General features: G+C 36.5%; 1 protein-coding gene across 2 annotated transcripts in view; it reads left to right on the forward strand.

Moving 5' to 3' along the window:
• Positions 1-22,602, forward strand: part of ARHGAP18 (Rho GTPase activating protein 18) — an 85,517-nt gene that overhangs the window by 51,455 nt on the left and 11,460 nt on the right. For both annotated transcript variants that reach the window (XM_031610418.2, XM_031610412.2), the window contains exons 4-12: positions 2,254-2,326; positions 8,398-8,567; positions 9,933-10,098; positions 12,713-12,804; positions 13,578-13,655; positions 16,429-16,588; positions 19,243-19,325; positions 20,509-20,715; positions 21,511-21,657. In XM_031610418.2, coding sequence (XP_031466278.1) covers positions 2,254-2,326; positions 8,398-8,567; positions 9,933-10,098; positions 12,713-12,804; positions 13,578-13,655; positions 16,429-16,588; positions 19,243-19,325; positions 20,509-20,715; positions 21,511-21,657 — 1,176 coding nt within the window. The remainder of the gene's footprint in view (positions 1-2,253; positions 2,327-8,397; positions 8,568-9,932; positions 10,099-12,712; positions 12,805-13,577; positions 13,656-16,428; positions 16,589-19,242; positions 19,326-20,508; positions 20,716-21,510; positions 21,658-22,602) is intronic.

Here is a 22,602-nt window from a genome sequence, read left to right on the forward strand (position 1 = left end):
TCAGCGAAGGTGAAACAGAGTGGAGGATGTTTGTAAACTCAAATGTATGTTCTGGAGGCAGAACTTCCCATTCACTGTTCTGCTTTGTATGTGGTTACAGAAGAAATACTAACTTCATAAAAGATTTCTGGGATTTGGTTTGGAATTGACTACCCCTAAAAATTACAAGATTTAATAGTAGGTAAATATCATGTAACCTAAGGCTATGTGATTTCCTTTTCAAGTGCGTTTGTTATTTTGGTCAAGTACAAGAAATATTCATGTTCCTGTTTAAACTGCACATTGTAATGTCTGAAAATCATATGTTGCAGTGTTCTGTAGATTTCTTTTAAACTGCATGTTTTGATGCTGATAATATCAAAGAGGAATAATGCAAGCAGACAGATGAATGTAGCCATGTGAGATGTATGTAACAAGATATTGATTATATATAGAATTATTTAAAAAAAAATGTTTCTCCTAAATGTCTCTTTGACTGAAATAAAATAATGTAAATGTAGGCCCTTAAACCTATTCTGCATACCTTTCTCCAAAGCAAGATAATTCTGATGTCATTGCTTGGGTTTATTTATCAAATCAGTCACAGAAAGCCTGTCATGAGGTAATTTGCACAACTTCCTAGGTAACTTTAATACACCCCCATCATTAGAAAGCTTTTATATAACAAAAGAGGACTGAAGCTATCTGCAGCTGTATGAGGTCATCCCAGTTCAGTAATAGTGTCTGAAAGTCTTGTAATCTCCCTTCATCTGAGGGCAAGCAGGAGGAAAAGTAAAACAATAGACTAGTGAATAGAATAGTGTTGTAATGTTTCTGTTAAGTTTCCTGCTATATTTCTGCCAAAGAGAAGCTAGACTTTTCTGACAGGTTGGAAGTCTGCTTATCTGTGCATTTCCCAGTGTGCTGCTACTGATCCATGGAACGTTAATAATTTTCTAAGAATCATAGAATCGTAGAATCACTCAGGTTTTAAAAGACCTTAAAGATCAAGTCCAACCACAACCTAACCATACTACCCTAACTCTAACAACCCTCTGCTAAATCATGTCCCTGAGCACCACATCCAAACAGTTTTTAAACACATTCAGGGATGGTGACTCAACCACCTCCCTGGGGAGCCTATTCCAGTGCTTAGCAACCCTTTCTGTAAAGGGTTTTCTAATATCCAACTTAAACTTACCCTGGTGCAACTTCAGGCCATTTCCCCTTGTCCTGTCACCAATGACCAACCCCACTCTCGCTGTAAGTACCTTTCAGATACTGGAAGAGAGCAATAAGGTCTCCCCTCAGCCTCCTTTTCCCCAGACTGAACAGCCCCAGTTCCTTCAGTCTCTCCTCACAGAGCATGTTCTCCAAGCCCTTCACAAGCCTTGTTGCCCTTCTTTGGACCTGCTCCAGCACCTCAATGTCCTTTCTGTACTCATGTGCCCAGAACTGAACACAGTACTCTAAGTGAGGCCTCACCAATGCCAAGTACAGGGGCAGGATTACTTCCCTAGTCCTGCTCACCACAGCATTCCTGATACAAGCCAGGATGTCACCTGGGCACACTGCTGGCTCATATTCAGCTGACTGTCCATCAGTATACCAAGGTCTCTTTCCATTAGGCAGCTTTCCAGCCACTCCTCCTCAAGCCTGTAGGGTTGCCTGGGGTTTTTGTAAAATGCAGGACCCAACCTTGGCCCATTGATCCAGCCTATCCAGGAATTCATGCTTCCTTTTATCACTCAAGATTTCTGATTTAAAAAAAAATGTGTATAAAAGTTGTTTTGGTAGGAGAAAACTTTAAAACTCTTATTTATGTTATCAGCAAATGAGGACTTAAACAGTGCTGATTAGATATCAGTAAAAATCCAGAGTGATAGACATTTGTTGTTGATCTAAGTTGCAAAAAAGGTCATAAAAATTATATAGAGGTAAAAATAATAAGTGGATGTATGTGTACCCACATATGTATGTAGTGATGTAGATTTTCTATATGTTCAGAAATATTGTTTCTATGATAGGTGTAATACAATTTATAGAGTGTGAGGAATGTTGGGAGTGGGTTGTGCTGCACCACAGAAATGTAGAAAGACTACATTTTCTTATTCCTTACAAAACTGGAAAAATAAGTCATGTATCTTTTTAGGAAGAGGAGGATTACCTCTTTCTTAATTACTTAGATTTCAGATCTCCTTAGTCTTTGGCAAAAGAATTTTGACTGAAATATGTAGGTGTGCTTCTACATTGTATTTATTGTTCCTTTCTTAGGTCTGTGATAGAAGTGAACCCTCAGCTGTAAGAACAACTGAAAGCAAAAATGAAATGCAGGATGAAACAAAAGGTAATGCTAGACAGACCTTTTTTCTTGTTTGTAGGCTTTCCGCTTTGCAATCTACTTCAGAAATTAGTATTTCAAATAACTTTTTGGCAAAATAAAGTGAAATTCTCATGGGAAAACATATTCTGGCCTGTGTTGTGCACATGTTGTAAAGTTCACATGTTGTAAAGTGGCTGTAGGTTGTATCGTTTGAGCCATCTGGGGAACCTTGCTTGTGATCATCTTGTAATCAAGTCAGCTGGGAGAAGTCTCTTCTCAAAGGTTATGCTAAGGTCTTTCCTGATCCTTAATTTATCCATTCTGGTTTATCTCTTCTGTAAAGTACAGGAAATTAAGCAGTATACATATGCACCGATGAGCTTATAAGAGAACGAAAACAAATGAACTATAAACATACAACACAGGCTGTATGTCTGCAGCTCATAATGAAAGAAAAACAAATCTGGAAGAAAAGGTTGTTTACTTTTACAAGGAAAATGGGAAGAAATTAGCGTTCTGTGCATGTAGGACTCAGCTGTGTTCAGTAGTGTGTGATTATGCAAAAAGGGTGCAATACATGTGGAAGACCTGCAGAACTTCTCCTGCCCTCTCCCAGCCATGTAGAACAGAGGAAAACAGAAGTCCTTGGACGAACCCAAAGTTTCTGGTTTGAGAGTCTGAATTTTGGTGGAAGACTTTGACAATGTTTCTGATGTTCTTGAGTGACAGTAATAAAATATTGTCATCTTACATTCTTAGAGATGAGGGAAGCACTGTATGTGCCATACCATCATACCTGTCAAGATCAACATATTATCTGGCAGCCATTTAAACTTCAAGATACTGCATTGCTTTTCTGTATTGTTTCTGTTTGTGTATTTTTTTTTTTCTTTCTGGGTGACTGATAGCATATAGGAGTCAACTGGACCCTACAGTTTCCTTAAACACTCAGGAAAGTAGATCAAGTTTCCTACTGCAAGTTATCTGTAATTAAGCCATGAAATGAATTTCTCCAAAAAAAAAAAAAAAAAAAAAAAAAGGATTAGACTTGAGAAACAGCAACAAACAATACAGGATGTGCTTGGAAGCTGAACTGGGAGAGGTGAATATAGAACAGCCCTTAATATCACTAAAACTGTGCGTTTCCAGAAGTGTTGTTAATTCTTCCCTCTCTCACTCTCAGCAAACCTCACTGGAATAAGAACAGTATAAAAACTGGGAAGACTGCCAGGCTGCTGGTTCAGCAGAAGGGAAGGAAGAGATGCCTGGTGCTTGTGTCAATAAACTGCTCTGTAGGATTCAGGGCTGGAAAATTACCAAGCAATTATTACAGAGTTTTTATCACATCTGGTTCTTTTTTTCCAGTGGCCCTGATGAACCCTTCAGAAATAGGAAATTCTGAAAAGCAACTTCCATATGCTAGCTCTCCACAGCACAGATTGTGATGTGGATGGCAAATGCAGCCTGCTTACATTCTCATACACTTCTGCTCTTGTCAGTGTGCTGAAGTGGGCCCTGCTCCCGGGATCAGAGCAGGAAGGAAAAACCATCCAAGTTCAGCAGTGTTAAAAGCACTGCACCTGTTTCAGTTCTGTACTGTGATCTTTCCTCCAGAATGATGGGCTAATTAGTGTTATACAAATAGTGAATGATTTTAAGGCAAGAAGTAAACAGTGCTTGGTGTTTCAGAGATACTAAATATTTATGAAATCCAAAGGCATTATTTTAAAATGGAAACCCCCTTTAACAAAGTTCTAACTGAAAAATATGCATACCATCTCAACCATTATTAAAAAAAAAAAATCCAGATCTTAAATTGACATGTTGGATTTCTTCAAACTGTTTGAGTGAATGAATCCCTTTTGTCCTTCTCCAAAGGGGATGACTGTTCCTAACTTGGTATTTGAATGCAGCATTTTCAAGTGCTTCTGCCAGACTGAACACAAATGGGCTGTGTGAACCTGTTCTATTTCCTCCATTCTTTCCTGTTCAGCACACCTTGTTTCTTGCCTGAGCATTGTATGCAAACTCAGGGAGTAACACGAAACCAATACGTTTTCATTCTTTTCTGCCTGATCAAACAAAGCAGTTTAGTAAGTTCCTAATTTTCTTCTATTAATAGAAGCACATTTCAGTTTTTTGAAAGGACCCATTCTTGCTGGCTTTAAGTGTTTGTCTGTTTCATGTAGGTACAGAAAGTGTCTAGAAGAAAGAAAAAGAAAATTTGGAGTAATATATGCATTTTCATTTTAATAATCCATAACCCTCACTGAAATCTCTCAAAGCTAGCAATATGTTCAATGATTACCAAAGTAGAAAAGTAATTCTCTTTGGATGCCTGTGAAAATTAATAGATATCCATTCTCAAGAAATAATAATAAAAGAATAATGAGTATTTAGCTACTCATCTGCTTTAACTTTACCATGGGATCAGCAAAAGTCAGTTTACTGTGGGACTCTGGTTGTCCCATGCACTGAGTTAGCTGCAAGGGAAGTAAGTAAAACCTCTATATAAAGGCAACCTCAAAGCATGATGATCTGGTAAATGAATGAAAGAACTGAATGTATTTCATGTAACATGGAGGAATAGAACCTATTTCTTGGTAGGAAAAAAAGACTGAAATGTAGTTTTATTTTTTAATTGAATTTGCTTCTGCTTTTCATTTTGTGTATTAATAAGGATTTTATGGCTGGAGTGCTAGAGATTTAGTGAAAAGACTGTGAGCTTTTAGAACTTTCTATTAAAAGTCAGCTATGAATTAATATTATAGATAAATGTTTTGTCAGTTAAAAAAAAAATAATCAGCCATTCCAATTATCAATTAGGATTTAAAAGTATAGCACTATTGTGATATACTTTAGATTGTCTGTCAAAATAAGGAAATACCAAAGTTGACACTTCTGATTTTTTCACATCTTAATAAAAAGAAATTCCAACACTCCATCCTATTCCTGAAGAATTCCCATAATTTTATGTGGTGTTTAAAGAGCACTGTGAACCAAGGAAAGGATGCAGTGTGATTTAAAATATTCACCACATTCTCATAGACAATATTTACATTTTCTGTATCACACTTGCGTTTCTTCAACTACACGCAGTTGGCAGCTTGACAGAATTCTGAAGCTGCTTCCTCCTACAGCTGCTTCTTAGTTAATAAGTGCACAATAGAAACAATACAATACAATCAATAAGAAATTCCCTACAGCAGCAGCAGTCTCAGACTTTTTTAAAATGTGTACACTGTTACCAAGGCATCTGCTTTGAAGTGTACCTTGGTACCTGAGGACTGAAATAAGAACTACTGCTTTATTGTTTGTTAATGTCAGATCATCAGATCTGTCTCATGCTGATAGGAAGTATGTAGGTCACATTTAGGCTACATTAGCATGACAAAAGTCTTGGGTGGACAGGGAAAATTTTCCTTCCGTTTGAATGCATTAAACAATTTACATGGTGTATGTAGGCATATGCACATAGAGGCCAGAGATTGAAGACAGGGAAGAATTTGACCTTGGATATGTTTGGTACTGAGGTCTCATATGTCTATTTACTGAAAGCAGTAGCTCTAGTTTCACAATCAGCTTAATCTTTAGCATATGCCTCAGGAGTCTTTCAGAGTCCATCAAAAGTAAGTAGATGCCACTCTGAAAAGAGAATCTGGAAATATACAACCAGTAAAATCTGGAAATGTTTTATTCTACTTCTCAGAGCATTGTTTGGCTGTAAGTAGAGTCAAACATTTTAACTCAAGTTCAACTGCTTTTTCTGCAACTGTCTCAGCTGTAGATCAGTGAAAATGAAGTGGGAATGGTTGCATTAAATACTGTGTCCTACCAGGTAGTGGCTATTGGTGGCTTCACCCATTTGCCTGTCTGCTGAGTTTGGCCCTAGCACTCTAAAGCATAGCAGTGACAAGTCTTATATATCATCTTTCAATTAAATGCAGATATGATTCAGAAAAAAGTTGTTATATGTTCTTTCTAAACTTGATACTTCATGTGTTGCTTCGGTTGCATGATTGCAACTCAGCTTTTTAGCAGGCCACTGAAAATATCAGTTTAGAGCAACACTTCCCCATTGCCTTCTCTCTAAATCAGCCTAGCCACAGCCTTTCCGCTGCTTCACATCAGATGTTGCTGTAGCTGTAAATATTCTCTGGAGATTTTCTATGTTTGCTTAGACCATGATTATTCTAGGCCATACAAAAATTTCCCACAGTAGCATAAAGAAATCTGTTAGTTATACTTTTTTTCATATACGAGAGCATATGCACTGCTGATAGTTCTCCTCAGCTCATGTATGTTTCCTTCCCTCTCTTTTTGCACTTGTTGTATGTTATATTTGAACAGGAAACAGAACCTTGTGGGTAGGAGCCAGTGTCAGAAGCGTGGTCTCATTGAACTGAGCAGTATTAATTTGCTTCCACTTGCTCTGGTTTTAGGAAAGTTTGAAATTAAACACAAGTACTTCAGTGCCTTGTAGGAGGAACTTCACCCTGGCAAAGGTCACCCTGGTGACCTTTGAGAAGCATTACATCACAAGTGATGCTGGAGAGATTGAAATTTTTCTCTGGCTAAATTATTTAGGTGCTTTGTATTAAATAATGTTAATTGCAGTATAGTTTTCCTCTTGCTTCTTTCTTGATATTTTTAAAATTCAGACTGAAGTTCAGTAGTAGTAGAAGTAGACTTCTTTCTCTAAAATCAGAACTGCCTCTCTGTTTTCTTCCCCTTTTTTTGTTTTGTTTTAAGCAAAAATTATTCCAAATTTGTCTAGTGTTCAACTGAGGCATAAGGAACAAAGAAAGAGAAGTAACGTGGTTATTCTGTATTTAGTCCTTCCCAGTATCATGGAAGCATGTCTTGGCAATTTTGATGAATTTAGACTAGACATGAGGAAAGGAATGTCTGTGTAGCCTCCATTATTCCCAGATATTATTTGCAGATGCATGAGATGGGTGAGCAGATATTGACATGGATTGGAAACTGCCTGATTTCAGAAGAGATGATATAAAGCATGAAACCTGTTCGGAGGTCAGTCATTACCAGTGTACTCCAGGTGTCAGTACTGTATCCAGTCGTGTGTAATATCTTCATTAATAGTCTGGATGATGAGAAGAGTGTACATTCAGCAAATCTGCAGATGACACAAGATTGGAGAGAGTGGCTGATGTGCCAGAGGGACATGCTGCCCTGCAGAGGACCTTAATGTACTGGAGAGATGAGGGGAAAGTGCAGTCTTGCAACTTGGGAGGAACATCCCCATGCATCAGCACATGCTGGCTACTGCCCAGCTGAAAGCATATGCATAAAGGTGATTCTGGTGGACAACAAATTAAACATGAGCCAGTAATAGGCTCTTGTGGTAAAGAAGGCCAATGGTATCCTGGGCTGCATTAGGAGGAGCGTTGCCAGGAGTTCAAGAGAGAATCCTTTCCCTTTACTCATCACTGGTAAGACCATGCTCTTTTCAGTAGTTCTCAGTGCACAGACAAGAGGCAGTGGGCATGAATTGCAACAGAGGAGGTTTCCTGTGAACATTAGGAAGCACTTCTTTATGGTGCATGTGACCAAGCACTGCCGCATGAGTGTCCCAGCTCGAATGGGGGTTGGACCAAATAGACACAGAGGTCCCTGCCAACCTCAAACATTTTGTGATTCTGTGATGTTAATGTTTTGGGTTGTAGAATGAACTTTGTGCTTTGCTTCTGAAATTAATACAAAAGAAGAAAAAGTTGCTGTTTTGCTTACAAGGTGTTGCGGTCTATGTGTCTGGAAAGTGTTCCATGGCAAAAAAATTCTGATGCCAAAGCTATTTGGCCCTGGAACATCTGCTGTTTCTTTGAAGTGGATTCCTTTATTTTTTCATAATAGAAAGGTCACATGCCTTGGCAGAATTATTCTAGAAAATCTATAGAGCTCTTCTTACAAAGCTCCATCTCCATGCTCCAACTGGCAGAAAAAATGCAGGAATAAATGCGTTTGCAGCTAGATGTTGATCTCTTCCATAGGACTAATTTCTATCTTACTCTCATATGTTGAGTGATGCTCAACTCTGCTGCTGTTGACTGTTATTTTTTCTACTCTGTTTTCAGATCTAAAGTTCAGTCTTGGGACTAATGAGCAGAAGAGCCCACTTGAAGACATGCCATTTTCAGAGACTGACATTAATTTGGAGATACCATTTGCAGAACAGGCAGCTAATCTCAAAGACAACTCAGTAGGCAAAATCTATAAGGATGGAGCGGGCGATACTCTTCGCACGGTATGTTTCCTATTTATTGCTCATTGTTTTCACTGGTGAGTAGTACTGTTTGAATGATATTTATCTGACATTGGGTGAATTAGGTTTAAAAGAATATTGTTTGATCTAGCTTTATGGAGATAAACCTCAAGATTTTTGTGAATAGTATTCTCAGTAAAATGGAAATTACTATTTTATACCATTATGTATGTCCTTGTCATTCTAGCAGAACTCACTTTATGTGTTTGAAACAATGGACTAGTAATGTTAAGCTGGAATAGTGGCAAAAATGATAGAAAAGGAAGGGAGTTACCTATTTAAAAAGCTACAGTTTAATTTGTTGCACCTTCATCATTGGCAGCTATTTTTAAACATTTATGATTGTGAAAGTCAATGAAACCTCAAGGCAGGACAGAACTGACTACATATCTACATTTTGTAAATTGTATTTACGTACACTTTGTCGCCATGCACCATAGCCACCAAATCAAATCAGATGTGCTATCGCTGCGTCTGTAAAGGATGAGAAAATCATTCTGGAGTATATTTGTTCTTTCCAAATGGAGAGGAAATCTTGTCAGCCTTCCTGCTTTGAGTCATGTATGTTACTAATATCAGGCACGGGAAATAGTATAACTTGGAAGCCTGCTGATGAAAGATGGTGTTAAAAAACTCTGTGGATTAGGAATGTCTCCCTGTCCATCTGAACACATTTCTTTATATTCATCTCCGACTGCAGCTTCTGAGTGTACAAAAGTTATTTCAATATACCTGATCCATAATTATGGTTCCCCCTTCGGTAAGAAGGAAAGCCTTTTATTCTTATTTTTATGATAGTCAAATATGTCATTTTGATTGAATGAGTGCAGGGGGATTTCTATGCCAATTGTACATGCATAGGGTTGTTGATGGGCAACTGTGGAAACCGGTGTAAATTATAACAAGACAAAGCCAGACTGGAAATGCACTGTGAAAGAGCATGAGGCAATGGATACAAGTGATAACAAGGAAAATCCCATTTTGTAAAGAAAACAACTCTCCATGAGCATGTTAAGCACCAAAGCGGTTGCTCTCAGAGGTTGTGGAATTTCTCTTCTTGAAGGATTTCAAAATTCATTTGGACAGTAATTGGAGCAAGCTGATCATATTTTGAATTTAGCCTTGCTTTGAGTGTGCAGTTGGATTAGATGACCTCCAGAAGTTACTAGCAACATAAACCCTCCTTTGATTCAAAGCTTGTCTGCTTTGAAAACTATTCAGGGGATTCCTCCATGTTTCCCATTAGTAGCAGCAGGCTTCATGATGAAAGGTTGTGCTCTGAAGCCTTTGAGCAAAGTGATTTGTTATGACTTGAATTGTTGTTACGCTACAAATCTCTGCCTTTAGAATTTTAGACTGCCAAAGGACAAAACAGGAACCACAAAGATTGGTGACCTGGCCCCTCAGGACATGAAGAAAGTCTATTCCTTAGCACTGATTGAATTGACTGCTCTCTATGACGTACTTGGGACAGAATTCAAGCAACAAAAAGCTGCAAAAATCAAAACCAAAGGTGAGTTATTGTTTCATACACTGAAACAAATAGGTTTTAATCTAATGAAACAAATGTGTCTGGTTATTTATGATTTTCTAGCATAAAATTTGTATTTAATTGATAAATAGTAACAGATACTGAGCAGCATTTAATTATGCATCTTAACTCAGGGCACATTTTAGGCAAGTTCATGCACATAGTCACTCTAGAGACTGTGCTCTCTGTATAAAGTTAAAACTCTGGCTGGAAATAAGCAGATAACCAAGGCGTGAGGAGGGGGAACCTTCCCCTTACTAGCATATTGTACAGGAATGGCTGCACAAAAGTTTCTATGAGATTGTATATTCCCTGTGAGGACAGATGTATGTGCTTTTTGTCATTCCTGCCCTCATGAAGGCAGGTACTGTGCAAGTCCTTCCTGACTTTTTGCTTTTCTTGATCTTGGTTGAAGATGCTGGCAACCCTTGTCACCTGCTTTCCTGTTATGTCTGGCACAGACTTTCCTGGGTCACATAGCTATGCCCATTTGGTATTTCCTAAAGTCACAATGCAACATACAAAGTGAATGATCTGTGCGTTTGCAAAGGATTTTGAGACAGTTGCAACATACTGTTTTGCTCTACAAGCCAATGGAGTATATATGTATATATTATCACAGTGCTTTTCTTGGGGACTTAGGATGCATGAAAACTAATTTCAAGATGCTAGAGGTTTTCAGTGCTTTGTTTGCTTTCTGTATTTCTGGCTTCTGCTAAATGTTTTACAAGAGCTTGAAATGTGTTACCAGTTAATCACAAGCTTGCTTTGGCCAAAACTCTGTTCTCAAGGTTCAGTTAGTATGACAGTACAATAGCTCACTTTAAATAATTGAAGGCAACAGACTCTTGAGATACATGTAGCAAGGTATGATATATTCTTCAGACTACAGTCTTGGCTTTCTGGTAGTAGAAAAGAGCAAATGTCATAAACAGAAACATGTGAGACCTTGATCCTCTAAATGTATTTTCTTCTTGTAGAAGTGCTTGTGATTAATACACAGAAAGAGACAAACACTGTCTTGTATTTTGGGTCTTAGTTTTAATTGATCCTTCTTAGCAAATCTTACTGTTGAGTACATTGCCTAAAAAACTTTGTCTAAATGACAAGCAGTTGTGAAGAGTATTGCGTTGATTAAAAGCCTTATTTTTTGTGAGATTAAAAGAGATGGGCTAGACACATAGAAATGTGTAGGATAAAGACAATGACATGTCATATTTCCTTGCTTATATATCTGCTCTTCAGTGTAATTAATTATTTCAGTGCCTTGTTGCTCTACCTGATCCCCTCCTCTTCACTCAGGAACTGTTGTTTGCCTAAATGATTGATACAGTTGAGGATCTGCTGGCTGTTCTTCTTTGTGTTTGAGTACTTAAAGATGATGAAAATGTGATTCTTCTGTGCAATGCTGTGCTGCTGCCTTTTTATTGCCCCCCTACAATTTTGTTTCTTCAATTGCATCTCAGTAGAAACTTTCATTATTGATAAGATCCTCAAGATGATATAACTATGGAGTATAGCTATTGGATGTATATATGAGTCTACGTATTTTAATGGTAGACCTTTTACTCTGATAGAGAAGAACTCCTTGATGTGGTGCTCCAAATGATGTTTCTTTGATATATATAGCACTTCTCCAAGAGCTGTCATCTTTTTAGTAATTACAGCTGCTGCTCTGTGCTTGATACTAGCATGAGCAGCTTTTAGGCTTCATGTAGGACTGTATGCTGCTTCACAAAAATTGCACATGCAGCAGTTATCTGTACTTTTTGCTGAGAAATTCTTTGGCAACAGGCTTTGGGTTAGTATTGGCTAGTATAGCTTTCAGAAGTCATTCTATTCACATGGGCCATAAAACAAATGGGTTGTCCTAACTACTTCAAGACTAATATAATTTTGCATGAAGAATACATTAATGAGAGACTAAATGATATTTTATTTTTTATTTGTGCAACCAAAGCACCTTTTAAAGACTATTTTCCAACCCAGACTTAATGATAATTTTGCTTCTTTTAGAAAAAAGAAAACAACAACAAAACGAAGACCAACTTTGGAAAGGTGCTAATCATTCTATCATGATGGTTTTGTATAATGCAAAGCCACATGAAGGGTTGAAAATGTCTTTTTTCAAAACTCTTATAGAGAGATGTTGAGAGTAACTCTGGATGACAATTACATCTGTTTTGTTTGTGTTGCCAAATTTCTGGATATTTTACTCATGTCTTTTGCATCTTGTCTATTTTATCTTACACTGAATGCATGAAGATGTGCATTCCATGGTCATCATCAGAATCACTCTATAAACCAGAACCATGCAAGTGGTTCATTTACACAATTTGCCTTGCTATACTGCAGAACATGCAGATGACAGAAGTCAAAACAGAAGAGTCCTGATGTATGACTGAAGGAAGAGATGAATTAGTCACTTTAGCCAAAATGCTTTTAGTAATAAATCAATGAAAACATTCAAAGACTTTGAACAAACGCTATGAATGTATTGAATAAGCTTAACTGTTTCTAAAGTATGGTTTTATGCCATCATTGCATGTGTAGGAACAGATAAAGATATCTCAGTTTATTTTGCTTTATTCTTCAGACTGTGGCTTGTTTGGTGTCCCACTGTCAGTTTTACTGGAACAGGATCAGAAGAAGGTGCCAGGCACCAAGATCCCACTGATTTTTCAAAAGGTAAATATGCAAAAGCAAGTCAACTTATTCCATACCTGCAAATGACTGAATTTTTTGTCCTGAATTTATTTTCTCTCTGTGGCAAAGCTTACAATATATTACTCTAGTCAAAGTTACAGTAACTTTTATTTGCAGCTTTATTTACTAATTTATTACTTATTAATTTATTTACTTATTAATTTATTAGATGTATCTACTAGGGAATGTGGTTTACTGGGCAATATTGATGATAACTGGACAGTTGGACTAGATGATACTAGAGGTTTTTCCCAACCTTAATGATTCTTTGATTCTATGAATTTAGTAAACTTGATACTTTGCTTCGTATCACACATATTTTGAGGTAAATTAATAGTTTGTTTTTTTTGTTGCAACTAGTCTACAATTTATAAGAACTGTGAATTATTACTGGTGCATTCCAGTAGATCTTAGTACTAAGTAAAAGTACATGGATGTCTTCTGGTGAAGTTGAAAAGAAGAGTATTTGTGAGATAACTACTTTAGCATCAGAAGGAGGTCTATAGATGGTCTTATTTTTAGTAAAAGAGATAAACTCTTTAGAAGTATTCATAGAAAGGGCAAGAGCCATATTAAAGATTTTATTCTACATCTACAACAACTCTAATCCATTTCTAAACTGTGCATTTGTGTACTCATATGTTGTATATTTGTACCACACATGTACATACATAAAGGCTCCAATATATTGTAACCATCTATCAGTAATTTTTAATTGACATCTTAATTTATCCAGTTTGGTTTGTGTTTGACAGTTGATTTCCCAGATAGAAGAGGCAACTCTGGAAACAGAAGGACTTCTTAGAATACCAGGAGTTGCAACAAGAGTAAAGGTAAAACGTTATGTAGATTTTTAGCACCCCTAAAAGCTTATTTGATCTCCCTGATTTTATTTTGTTATAGAAATATATTTTGAGGCCAGGTTGTTATTAAAATCTTCAAAAACAGAAAGAAAAGTCTTTTCAGAAAGAAAAATGAGTTATATTAGCCAGGAGGCTGATGGCTTGATCCAGTGTAGTTCTGGGGAAAGTTCAAGTTGGAAGCAGAGTCAAAGCTATGTTTCAAATTGAGTTGTGCCAAAATCTCATTAATTCTTGGCACAAGCTTTCTAGCCTCTTGCTTTTTTCCCTGAACCAGCTTAATCATCTGAACAGTTTATACACAGTCTTGTACCCCAGGAGGAAGTTTTTTTTCTGGCGTTGTGAGCTTGCTTTAATAGCTAGACTTAACCTACATTACAAAGCAAGGCAGGCAGCATGTGCTGAAGAACCTTTCAGATTTTTTTTTATGAACAGCAAACTAACTTCTTAGCTCTCTGAACACATCCTTGTTAAGCACATCCGTTCACACACAGTGACACTTCACAGAGTGGGTGCCAATTACACACAGAATCTTCCCCAGTGTTTTCCTTAGTGCAGGAAACTAAATACACAGTATGATTCATGCCAAGAGTCCATGTGTTAAAAAGATGGTCTGAACTGGCCTTAAATACTAAAAGATAACTTAAGTGGATTCAGCTGTCCAAAGACGCTTGCCAGCCTCTATCATGTCAAACTTTGTCCAGCAGCTGGTTCACTAGAAACTGAAGGAAGGGAATATTATGGAAACTGGCTTTGTTTATTTACCAGTAACTAAGATTTTTTAAAAATATATTTCCTTCATTCTTTCTTTTCCACTCTACATCAGTTCTGCCTAATGGAATTACTTTGAGATGATTTTGTTTGTTTATTCCTTAATCTTTATAAAGTTAATACAATTTCCTAGGAAGAAGATCATTAACTATTTGTCCTTCATTAAATTTTTGCCTATTTATTTGCAGAAACTGCTTCTTTGAATTAAGTAATTGTTTTGTTAGAAAAAAATGTTGCATTCTTTTACTTATTTAAATGGAAACCTTTATAGGAAAACAAATAACTCAGCACACTGAAGGACCTATATTATCTCTAATTTCCTTAAACTTTTTTTCTCCTATTGAAAAATGAAAAAAATCCTTCTTATGTAGCATTATAAAATGGTACAGATAATTGGAAAAAAAATATTTTGCTATCTTATTTTAATATTATTTTCATAGTTATAATTAAGATAATGTATTGCATATTTATGATATCCCATAGTTAAATATGTTTGCTTTAAAACCTAAGTGTAGGTCCATTAGGATGTGTAGTTGACATTTCTGCTCTTGCCCTTCAGATAAAACAATTCATTTTATCTAGTTTTTTTAATACTGCATTAATTATGCTGATTTAGTCTGAATTTGGATGTAGGAGGTGGTGAATCTCAGCAGGAACATTTTCATCTATTTCTAAAGCCTGGTTTTGTTTTTGATGGGAAGAAAATGATACCCACCTGACTTTAGACATGTGAGTTTGTATCTTAGCACCACTGACCCTTGTACACAATCTATGGAGACAGAAGATCTCTCTGGAGGACAGTTAAGAGCATCCAATTTTTATATCAACCTGAGTGTTCACATTTTCTTTGCAAATAGAACGATTTTCCATTTGGATAAAGTTAAATTCAGTGAGAACAGTATCCTAAAAATTAGCTATTATTCTATATCCAGTGTGCCCTTCTTGTCTCGATAAATAATTAAGACTATATTTTTCCTTAGCACTTTCCCTCACTTTGTCTTACATACTTCGCAAAACATTCAAGTGTCCTTGTGCTCATTTTCTGTTTGGAAGAACTTAGGCGAGAAGCAGAGGCAAGTTGAGGGGTGCCTGCAAGGTCACTTTCTGGAACTGAGATACTCTGCCAGTGGCAAACAAATGAAGTAGGTGCAGGGTGAGAGCTGTTCCTTAAGGGCGACTAAGACTGACTCAGTCATTACAGAGTGTTTCTGTTCTTACATCTCTAGGGCAGTCATAGCACTCTCAGGAGCAGGGTGGATGTACAGTGATGTCTGCTGTCAGACTTACGAGGTATCACTCAGTAGTGTTTATTCTGCTGCCACTGTTGCCAAACCATATGTTTTGCAGTAGAATCTTCTTCCATAGAAAGCATGTGTAACATCCAGTGGTATGCAAAGCTGTGCCTGTTCAGCAGCATGATATTCCCTACAGATTGCCAGATATCCAGCTACCAAGTCAAACAAAACTTTTCCCTGTACTTTAAGTAGAGAACCAGCCTCACCTGAATGTATATTTTGATGGGAAGGTGTTTGTCAGCGTGTGTAATTGTCGTATTTGTCTGTGAAAAAGATTATACATACATAAAAACAGTACCCTTTGGTATGTAGTTTCAAGATAGTTGATTATGTCAGCAACATCTTAATATTTTGTGGGAAGGAGAGGCCGTAACTCTTATGCGAGTGAATATGATATCTGGTTCTTATTCCAGATGTCTGTGATGCAGACCCATGGGATTTCTTCCTATATGTTTGGCAGTCTGCTGCCCATCACCTTGTTTGTTTTCAGTGCTTCTGATCTTCAATTTATCTATTTGTAGCAAAAGATCAGCAGCAGATGTAGTTAAGCAATATTTCAGATGTTTCTTTTTTTTTTTTTCTTTACCCCTTTCAAAGTAAGGAAAACATTGCTGTGTGTATAATGTATGACTTCTAGCAGGCAAGTATTACTGATGCTGTCTGTATCTACTGCCTTGCAGAGCCTTTGCCAAGAACTAGAAGCAAAATTTTATGAAGGGACTTTCAACTGGGAAAATGTAAAACAACATGATGCAGCAAGTCTTTTAAAACTCTTCATCCGTGAACTGCCTCAACCTCTCCTAACTGTAGAATATCTCAAAGCTTTCCAAGATGTACAGAGTGAGTAGTGTCCTTTCCATCTTGCTTGCAAAGAAATAATACAGTGCAGAGAATCGTTTCTTTACCATACTAGTGGTTTCACTAATAATATGTGAAAGAAAACAAATCACAAATATTACTTATAATCAGATAAAAACTGTGTATCTTTGCTAATAAATATTAGCAAAGTAATACTTTTCATTGAACATCTACTTTAATAGTTTACTTGTAAAATAAAAGTACATTCTCACTTTTTGTTATGTTTTTAGTGGTCTTTAGGAATTATAGAGGAGTTAAAAGAAAATTGTGTAAGGTGGTATCAGTTTATGAATAATATTTGTTTCATAGAATCATAGAATGGCTTGGATTAGAAGGGACCTCAAGGATTATCAAGTTCCAACACCCCTGCCACAGACAATTTGCCAACCACTAGATCATGCACTAGACCAGGTTGCCCAGGGCCCCATCCAATCTGGCCTTGAACACAGCCTCTCTGGGCAACCTGTTGCAGCACCTCACCATTTTCTCAGAGAAAAACTTCCCTCTGACATATAATCTAAATCTTCCATCCTTCAGTTTAAAACCATTCCTCCTTGTCCTTTCACTACCCTTGTGAAAAGGGTATTATACAGAAATTATATGTGTATAATCTCTGTTTAAAGGAAGACAACAGCAAAGATGTAATAGTTCTGCACAAAATCCGAGAAATGGTAATGTATACTGTTTAGCATGGCACATGGAGTCTATTTTATCCATTTGCCACAGGAAAAGTTACAACAGAATTGTCAAAACTGCTAATCATCTCTAATCCCTTGAGATCAGCAAGTTCCTGTGAAAACATCCTCTTTTACAACTGGTCACCAAGACAGCAAGCTGTAACATAAAGAAAGCAGCTTGGTGACAGTGAATCAGGAGTGAGAGTCCACATACATCAACACAGGGGTGTTGGTTTCAGAAAAAACTATTCCTGCCTTTTTATGGGCTCAGTGATGACAGCTTATTTCTGAGTGCATTATCAGATAATTCCCATGGTCAAGCAGACAGGCAGTTATTCTTCAAAACTATGGGTATTTCCACTCTCCATGTTAGGAGTTCTTTTCAAGTGCACAGACCTTCAATTGATGTGAGTAGGGGGCTGGAACTTAAGCCTGTTACATAGTGGTATTGATTTTGCAGCACTGAGCAGCAAGTTAAATCAGGCCAGAATACTTTCAGATGATGCTGACAGCTAACAGTTCCTCAAGGTTGTTCCAATTAACAGATAAGGTTCAGAGCATGGATGGTTTCTGCTTGCCACTTTTGAGCTGTCTTCAAGCCTTTTGTGGTATTACTTATCCAGAAAATACTCAGATAATAGGATACAAAATGCATGGAGCCAAATAATTTGATATAAAACAGATGTAACACTTTGTAGACTCCAGTTGTTTAAATTGTCTGCCCATTGTGTTGGTTGTGTACAGTGAGATTAGGTATTAGAGAAAAAGGGTCATCTTTGTGACAGTAAATGGTATTTTTCATGATAATGTGTTTAAATAGTGAGGTTAGACTTTTTACTATTTAAATATTTAAATGACTTAATTAGAACAATTTATTTTGTTAATTTAAGTGACTGACAGAACTAAAAGTAGAACATTATTTAGGTGAACAGATGGAAAACCTTGATTTGAATAATAAATCTTAATTGTTTTGCTATTGAGTTCTTACTTACTTTTAATGTATGTCAAGTATAGCAGTCAAGCATACTGTTGTCACTGTTTGCATGCTTTAAAAGACTGTATAATTTACCATTCTTTTATTTGTATAGTTTACTTTAACTATGGTAGAAAGTAGTCAGCAAGCTGTTTTTTATATCATGGATTAACTTTTTTTTTCTTTTTTTTTTTCTGTATCTCCCAAATTGTTTTGAACAAAATATATCTGAAATAGCAGTTCTGTTGGAATCCCATTGGAATGCACAAAACCAGACTGGTTAAGCTTTGAAATGGTCTAATAAAATTGTGTCAGATGCAGGTCTTTCTTTGCTTATGTATAGCCTGATTCATTAAGAATCTGTTGGGAAGGCTTTCCAGAGCACTTCCCCTAAAGTATGACAGAAGGAAGTTTACCACAAGTGACAAACCTGAGAGAGTTGGGGCTCTTCACTGTTCCGCACTGCCAGGATTTAGGAGGCATGCTATGTTTGCTATGGCACTCCCTGCTGTAGATAAGTATTCAGCTTCTTTGCTGTTGGCTTTGTCCCCACTGGTTTGCCACTCCAGCTGTTGCTACTCATGTTGCTGGTGTCTTGCGGGAGTGACTTGGGAGACAGTGTAACTGTTCAGGCAATCAGAGAAACTGTGAATGCGGCTTTGAACATACTCCTGAAATTTTAGGCACAGGCTCAAAAAGGGAGGAACCATTAGCCAGCTAGTTTTCTCTTTCAACACTGCAAAATAGAAAACAAGGCTCTGAAAAATACTGCCAAAAGACAGCTGAATCATACAGCAACTGAATCACACAAGAGTGTTTGGAAGAAAATGGAAAAAGCAGTATTTGCCAGTCCTTTGTCACACCATGACAACAAGCCATGTGCATGCATTCAGCATTTTATAAGAGGTTTCCACTTTAAAATCACGCTTTCTGAGAAGGACTAATTACAATTTTAAAATACTGAAGTTCTTTTCTTTCACTGGCAGATCTTCCAAGGAAGAAACAGCAGCTGCAAGCTTTGAATCTTTTGGTTATCCTTCTACCTGAAGCAAACAGAGACACACTGAAGGTTAGAATTGCCAATACGTTTTTTCCTGCATGAATATTTTGCCAGTTTCTATGAATTCACTATAATGAATGCTGTTGTCTCTCAACTTCTTTTTTTTTTTTTTTTTTTTTTCTGTTCAAAGTTAATGCTAAAACTAAGGATTCTTTTTTTTCATATTTGACAGAACTTCAGAAAAAAACATGACTTAGGACCCTAATTCCACCCAAATGACTTTAAGAGTATGACTTGAATTTTTTCCAGGAGATTGCAATAATAATCTTCTGGTGAATGACCTTTTCTCTTACAAGTTTATCTATTTTTTTTAGCTGTAGCAGTCATTATTTGCAGAGCAAAAAATAAAATGTACTAGAATCCTACACATTAATGTTTGCTTTTATGAAATGAGTTTCTTTCTGTTTTTATTTCCTACTTTTATCTTTGTCTTTTATTTCTACTACATAAATAACAAATTGACACTTCCTACTGTTATTTGCATCACATCACTCATAGAAACTTCCAATTTCAGCATGTCCTTCTGTAGCAGAGCTATCAGAAATCGCTTTCAGAAAATATTTACTATTAACATTTCTATTATCAAAAGTGAATTTGCAGGATTTCTGGGGAATACAGAACATCTTCTACCATAGTCAAAAAAAATCCTGTTTGTTTTTATTGTTTAAACGTATTTTCCTTTTTGAGTTAACTTAATGTGTGGAAGCACTGAGGAGGATTCCTGAGTAGAGTTACAAATATCTGGAACTGAATTAATTGAAGACTGACAGTTTGTAACTGGCCACTTGTCATTTACAATTCAGTGGTTTACTCACTATTCCTGTACCTCACAGAACTAGGCACTCCAATTATTGTATTCACTTTCATTTTAAGAAAAAACAAAGTAATGTTTTCAAAAGCATATGGGAAATGCTACTTACACACCTGCATAAGAAGTCTTTTGGAAAATCTCACTGTACAGAACTTTAGAGTGGCTTAAATGCTTTTGAAAATATTATTAACAAGAATTATTTACTTTGTTCTATAAAGAAAACTTGTATTGCAGTCTTGTGAAGAAGCATATCCACACTTGTTGTTTTTAATGTGGCTTTGTTAGGAATAATGTGAGGTTTTTCCAAGAACATGTAACATCACCTTTCAATCTAACTTTTTCGTGTGCAAAGTTGAGCTTTACATTCTGCTGTAATTCCAGGTACTGCTCGAGTTCCTCCAAAGGGTAATAGATCATCGAGAGAAAAACAAAATGACACTAAACAATGTTGCGATGGTGATGGCCCCAAACCTTTTCACATTTCAAGGGCTTGGCTCAAAGAGTATTGAACAGAGCGAGTTTGCTATGGCAGCTGGAACAGCAAATGTCATGCGCTTTATGATTCAGTACCAAAAACTTCTCTGGACAGTAAGTGTATTCCTAAGGGGAAAAAAAAATCCCATAAATTTCACAAACAAGGCATCTGAACAAAGAAGTAACGTGAACTTTTTTCCACGATTTAGAGAAAGATCAGTCAGTCCTGTCCAGCTGGGTTCTTTCTCATAGGTGATTCTGTTGGAAATGAAATAGAATCATTACATATGCTGGAGTTAAGCTCTGATGGTCTGAGTTTCAGTATTTAGTATGTACCGTAAGTGAACTCAAAAATAAATCCTTGGGGGATCTTGTTATTTGTTCTGTTGGTATGCATTGTTACAAGGAATTTACTCTTGTCTGCTTAGAGATACTCACAGGGAATGTGGTGTTTAAATCCAGACTTTTGGGCCAGACTTTGTATTATATAAAGTACGTTTTGATAAAAACATGAATTTGTGTCAGGATCTCAAGGAAACTCTCCCTTAAACAGACTGGAGAACTTGAACCTTTGTTGTTCATCAGAACCTTTAAACAATCTTGACCTTTGCTGTAAATGTGGAAAAGTTATCACCATTGTACAGACTAAGTGCTGAGAGAATTTTTTGGCTGAGGAAAGTACAACCTGTATGATTTCCCTTCTCTTCCACTGAGAGAGATGTAACATCACAAGGGCACTGTTTATAAAATTATTTCATAGCTTTATGTTATTTGAATCCTTAATTACTACTTTGGAATAGATATTATTTTTTCCATTCCTACTTGACAATCTGTAAATTTATAATGTTTTGGTTAGTTAGTTATGCAAACGATGAGGTTATTCACTGCTTACCATCTATATTCATCTAGATTCCCAAGTTTATTGTTAACCAAGTGAGAAAACAAAACACTGAAAACCAGAAGAAGGAGAAAAAGGACAAAGCTATGAAGAAACTTCTGAAAAAGATGGCTTATGATCGGGAAAAGCATGAGAAGCAGGACAAGGCTCCTAATGATGTAAGAAAACATATGTATGAAATACCGTATTAATAAGTCTGTCATCTCTCTAGTGTAAAAGTGGATATTGCCAACAGGATATCTACATTTATTTAAGAGAGAATTTCAATAAATAGGAGGTTAATAGATAGGTTTCATAGTTATGGATTACCATCATGACGATTCTGGAAGGTTGAGCTGTTTATCTTTTCCCCAGATTTTCCAAAATGTTTCTATTCTGAAAAGTGATATCACATAGGTTGTTTCAATTTGGGTGTCTGAAATAAAAGTAGATCAGGTCTGTGTTTGTAGAGGGAACAAGTGGTGTACAATCTCGTGAGCTGAGGTAAAACTAAAGATTTCAGTGAATTAGAGACACCTTGTGGTAGTTTGCAAAAATGCATGGGTTTGAATCAACAAATATGAGTACGGCAAACTGTTAAAAAAAATCGTCATTTTCTGATAAAAGCAAAGATGGTTAACATATTAAGACAAAAATTAGAATGTGGCATGTGAATATATTTTCTATGGTATCCACTTGAATTGATATTGCAAATATACATATGCATGTGTATATATACATATATATTTGAGTCTGTAAAAACATGGATCCTTTGGACAGTTGCATCTAGCATCTGCTAGGACTATATATTTAAGTGTTCCTACCCACTTTGCATGCAGTAGTGACACATCCTTAAAATGAATTAATTTAATGAGCAGGACTTTGCCTTACTTTCATATCTATGTGACTATACTTGAAGGAATCTATACAAAAATCAAGAGTTATCTACAATTTTAAAATAAAGCTAATTAAATATTGACATTTATTTTGTACTGTCTAATAAGGAGAGGATTCTTTGAATACAATTCAGTGGAATTAATGTGAGCTGGCACTTAAAGGAATGCTGCCATCCATTGTTCAACATGGAAATAGCAGCATATATACTGAAATAGGCAAGTGCTATT

Source organism: Phasianus colchicus, chromosome 2 (genome assembly GCF_987193195.1).
Source record: "Phasianus colchicus chromosome 2, bPhaCol1.hap1.1, whole genome shotgun sequence".
NCBI classification, from domain to species: domain Eukaryota; kingdom Metazoa; phylum Chordata; class Aves; order Galliformes; family Phasianidae; genus Phasianus; species Phasianus colchicus.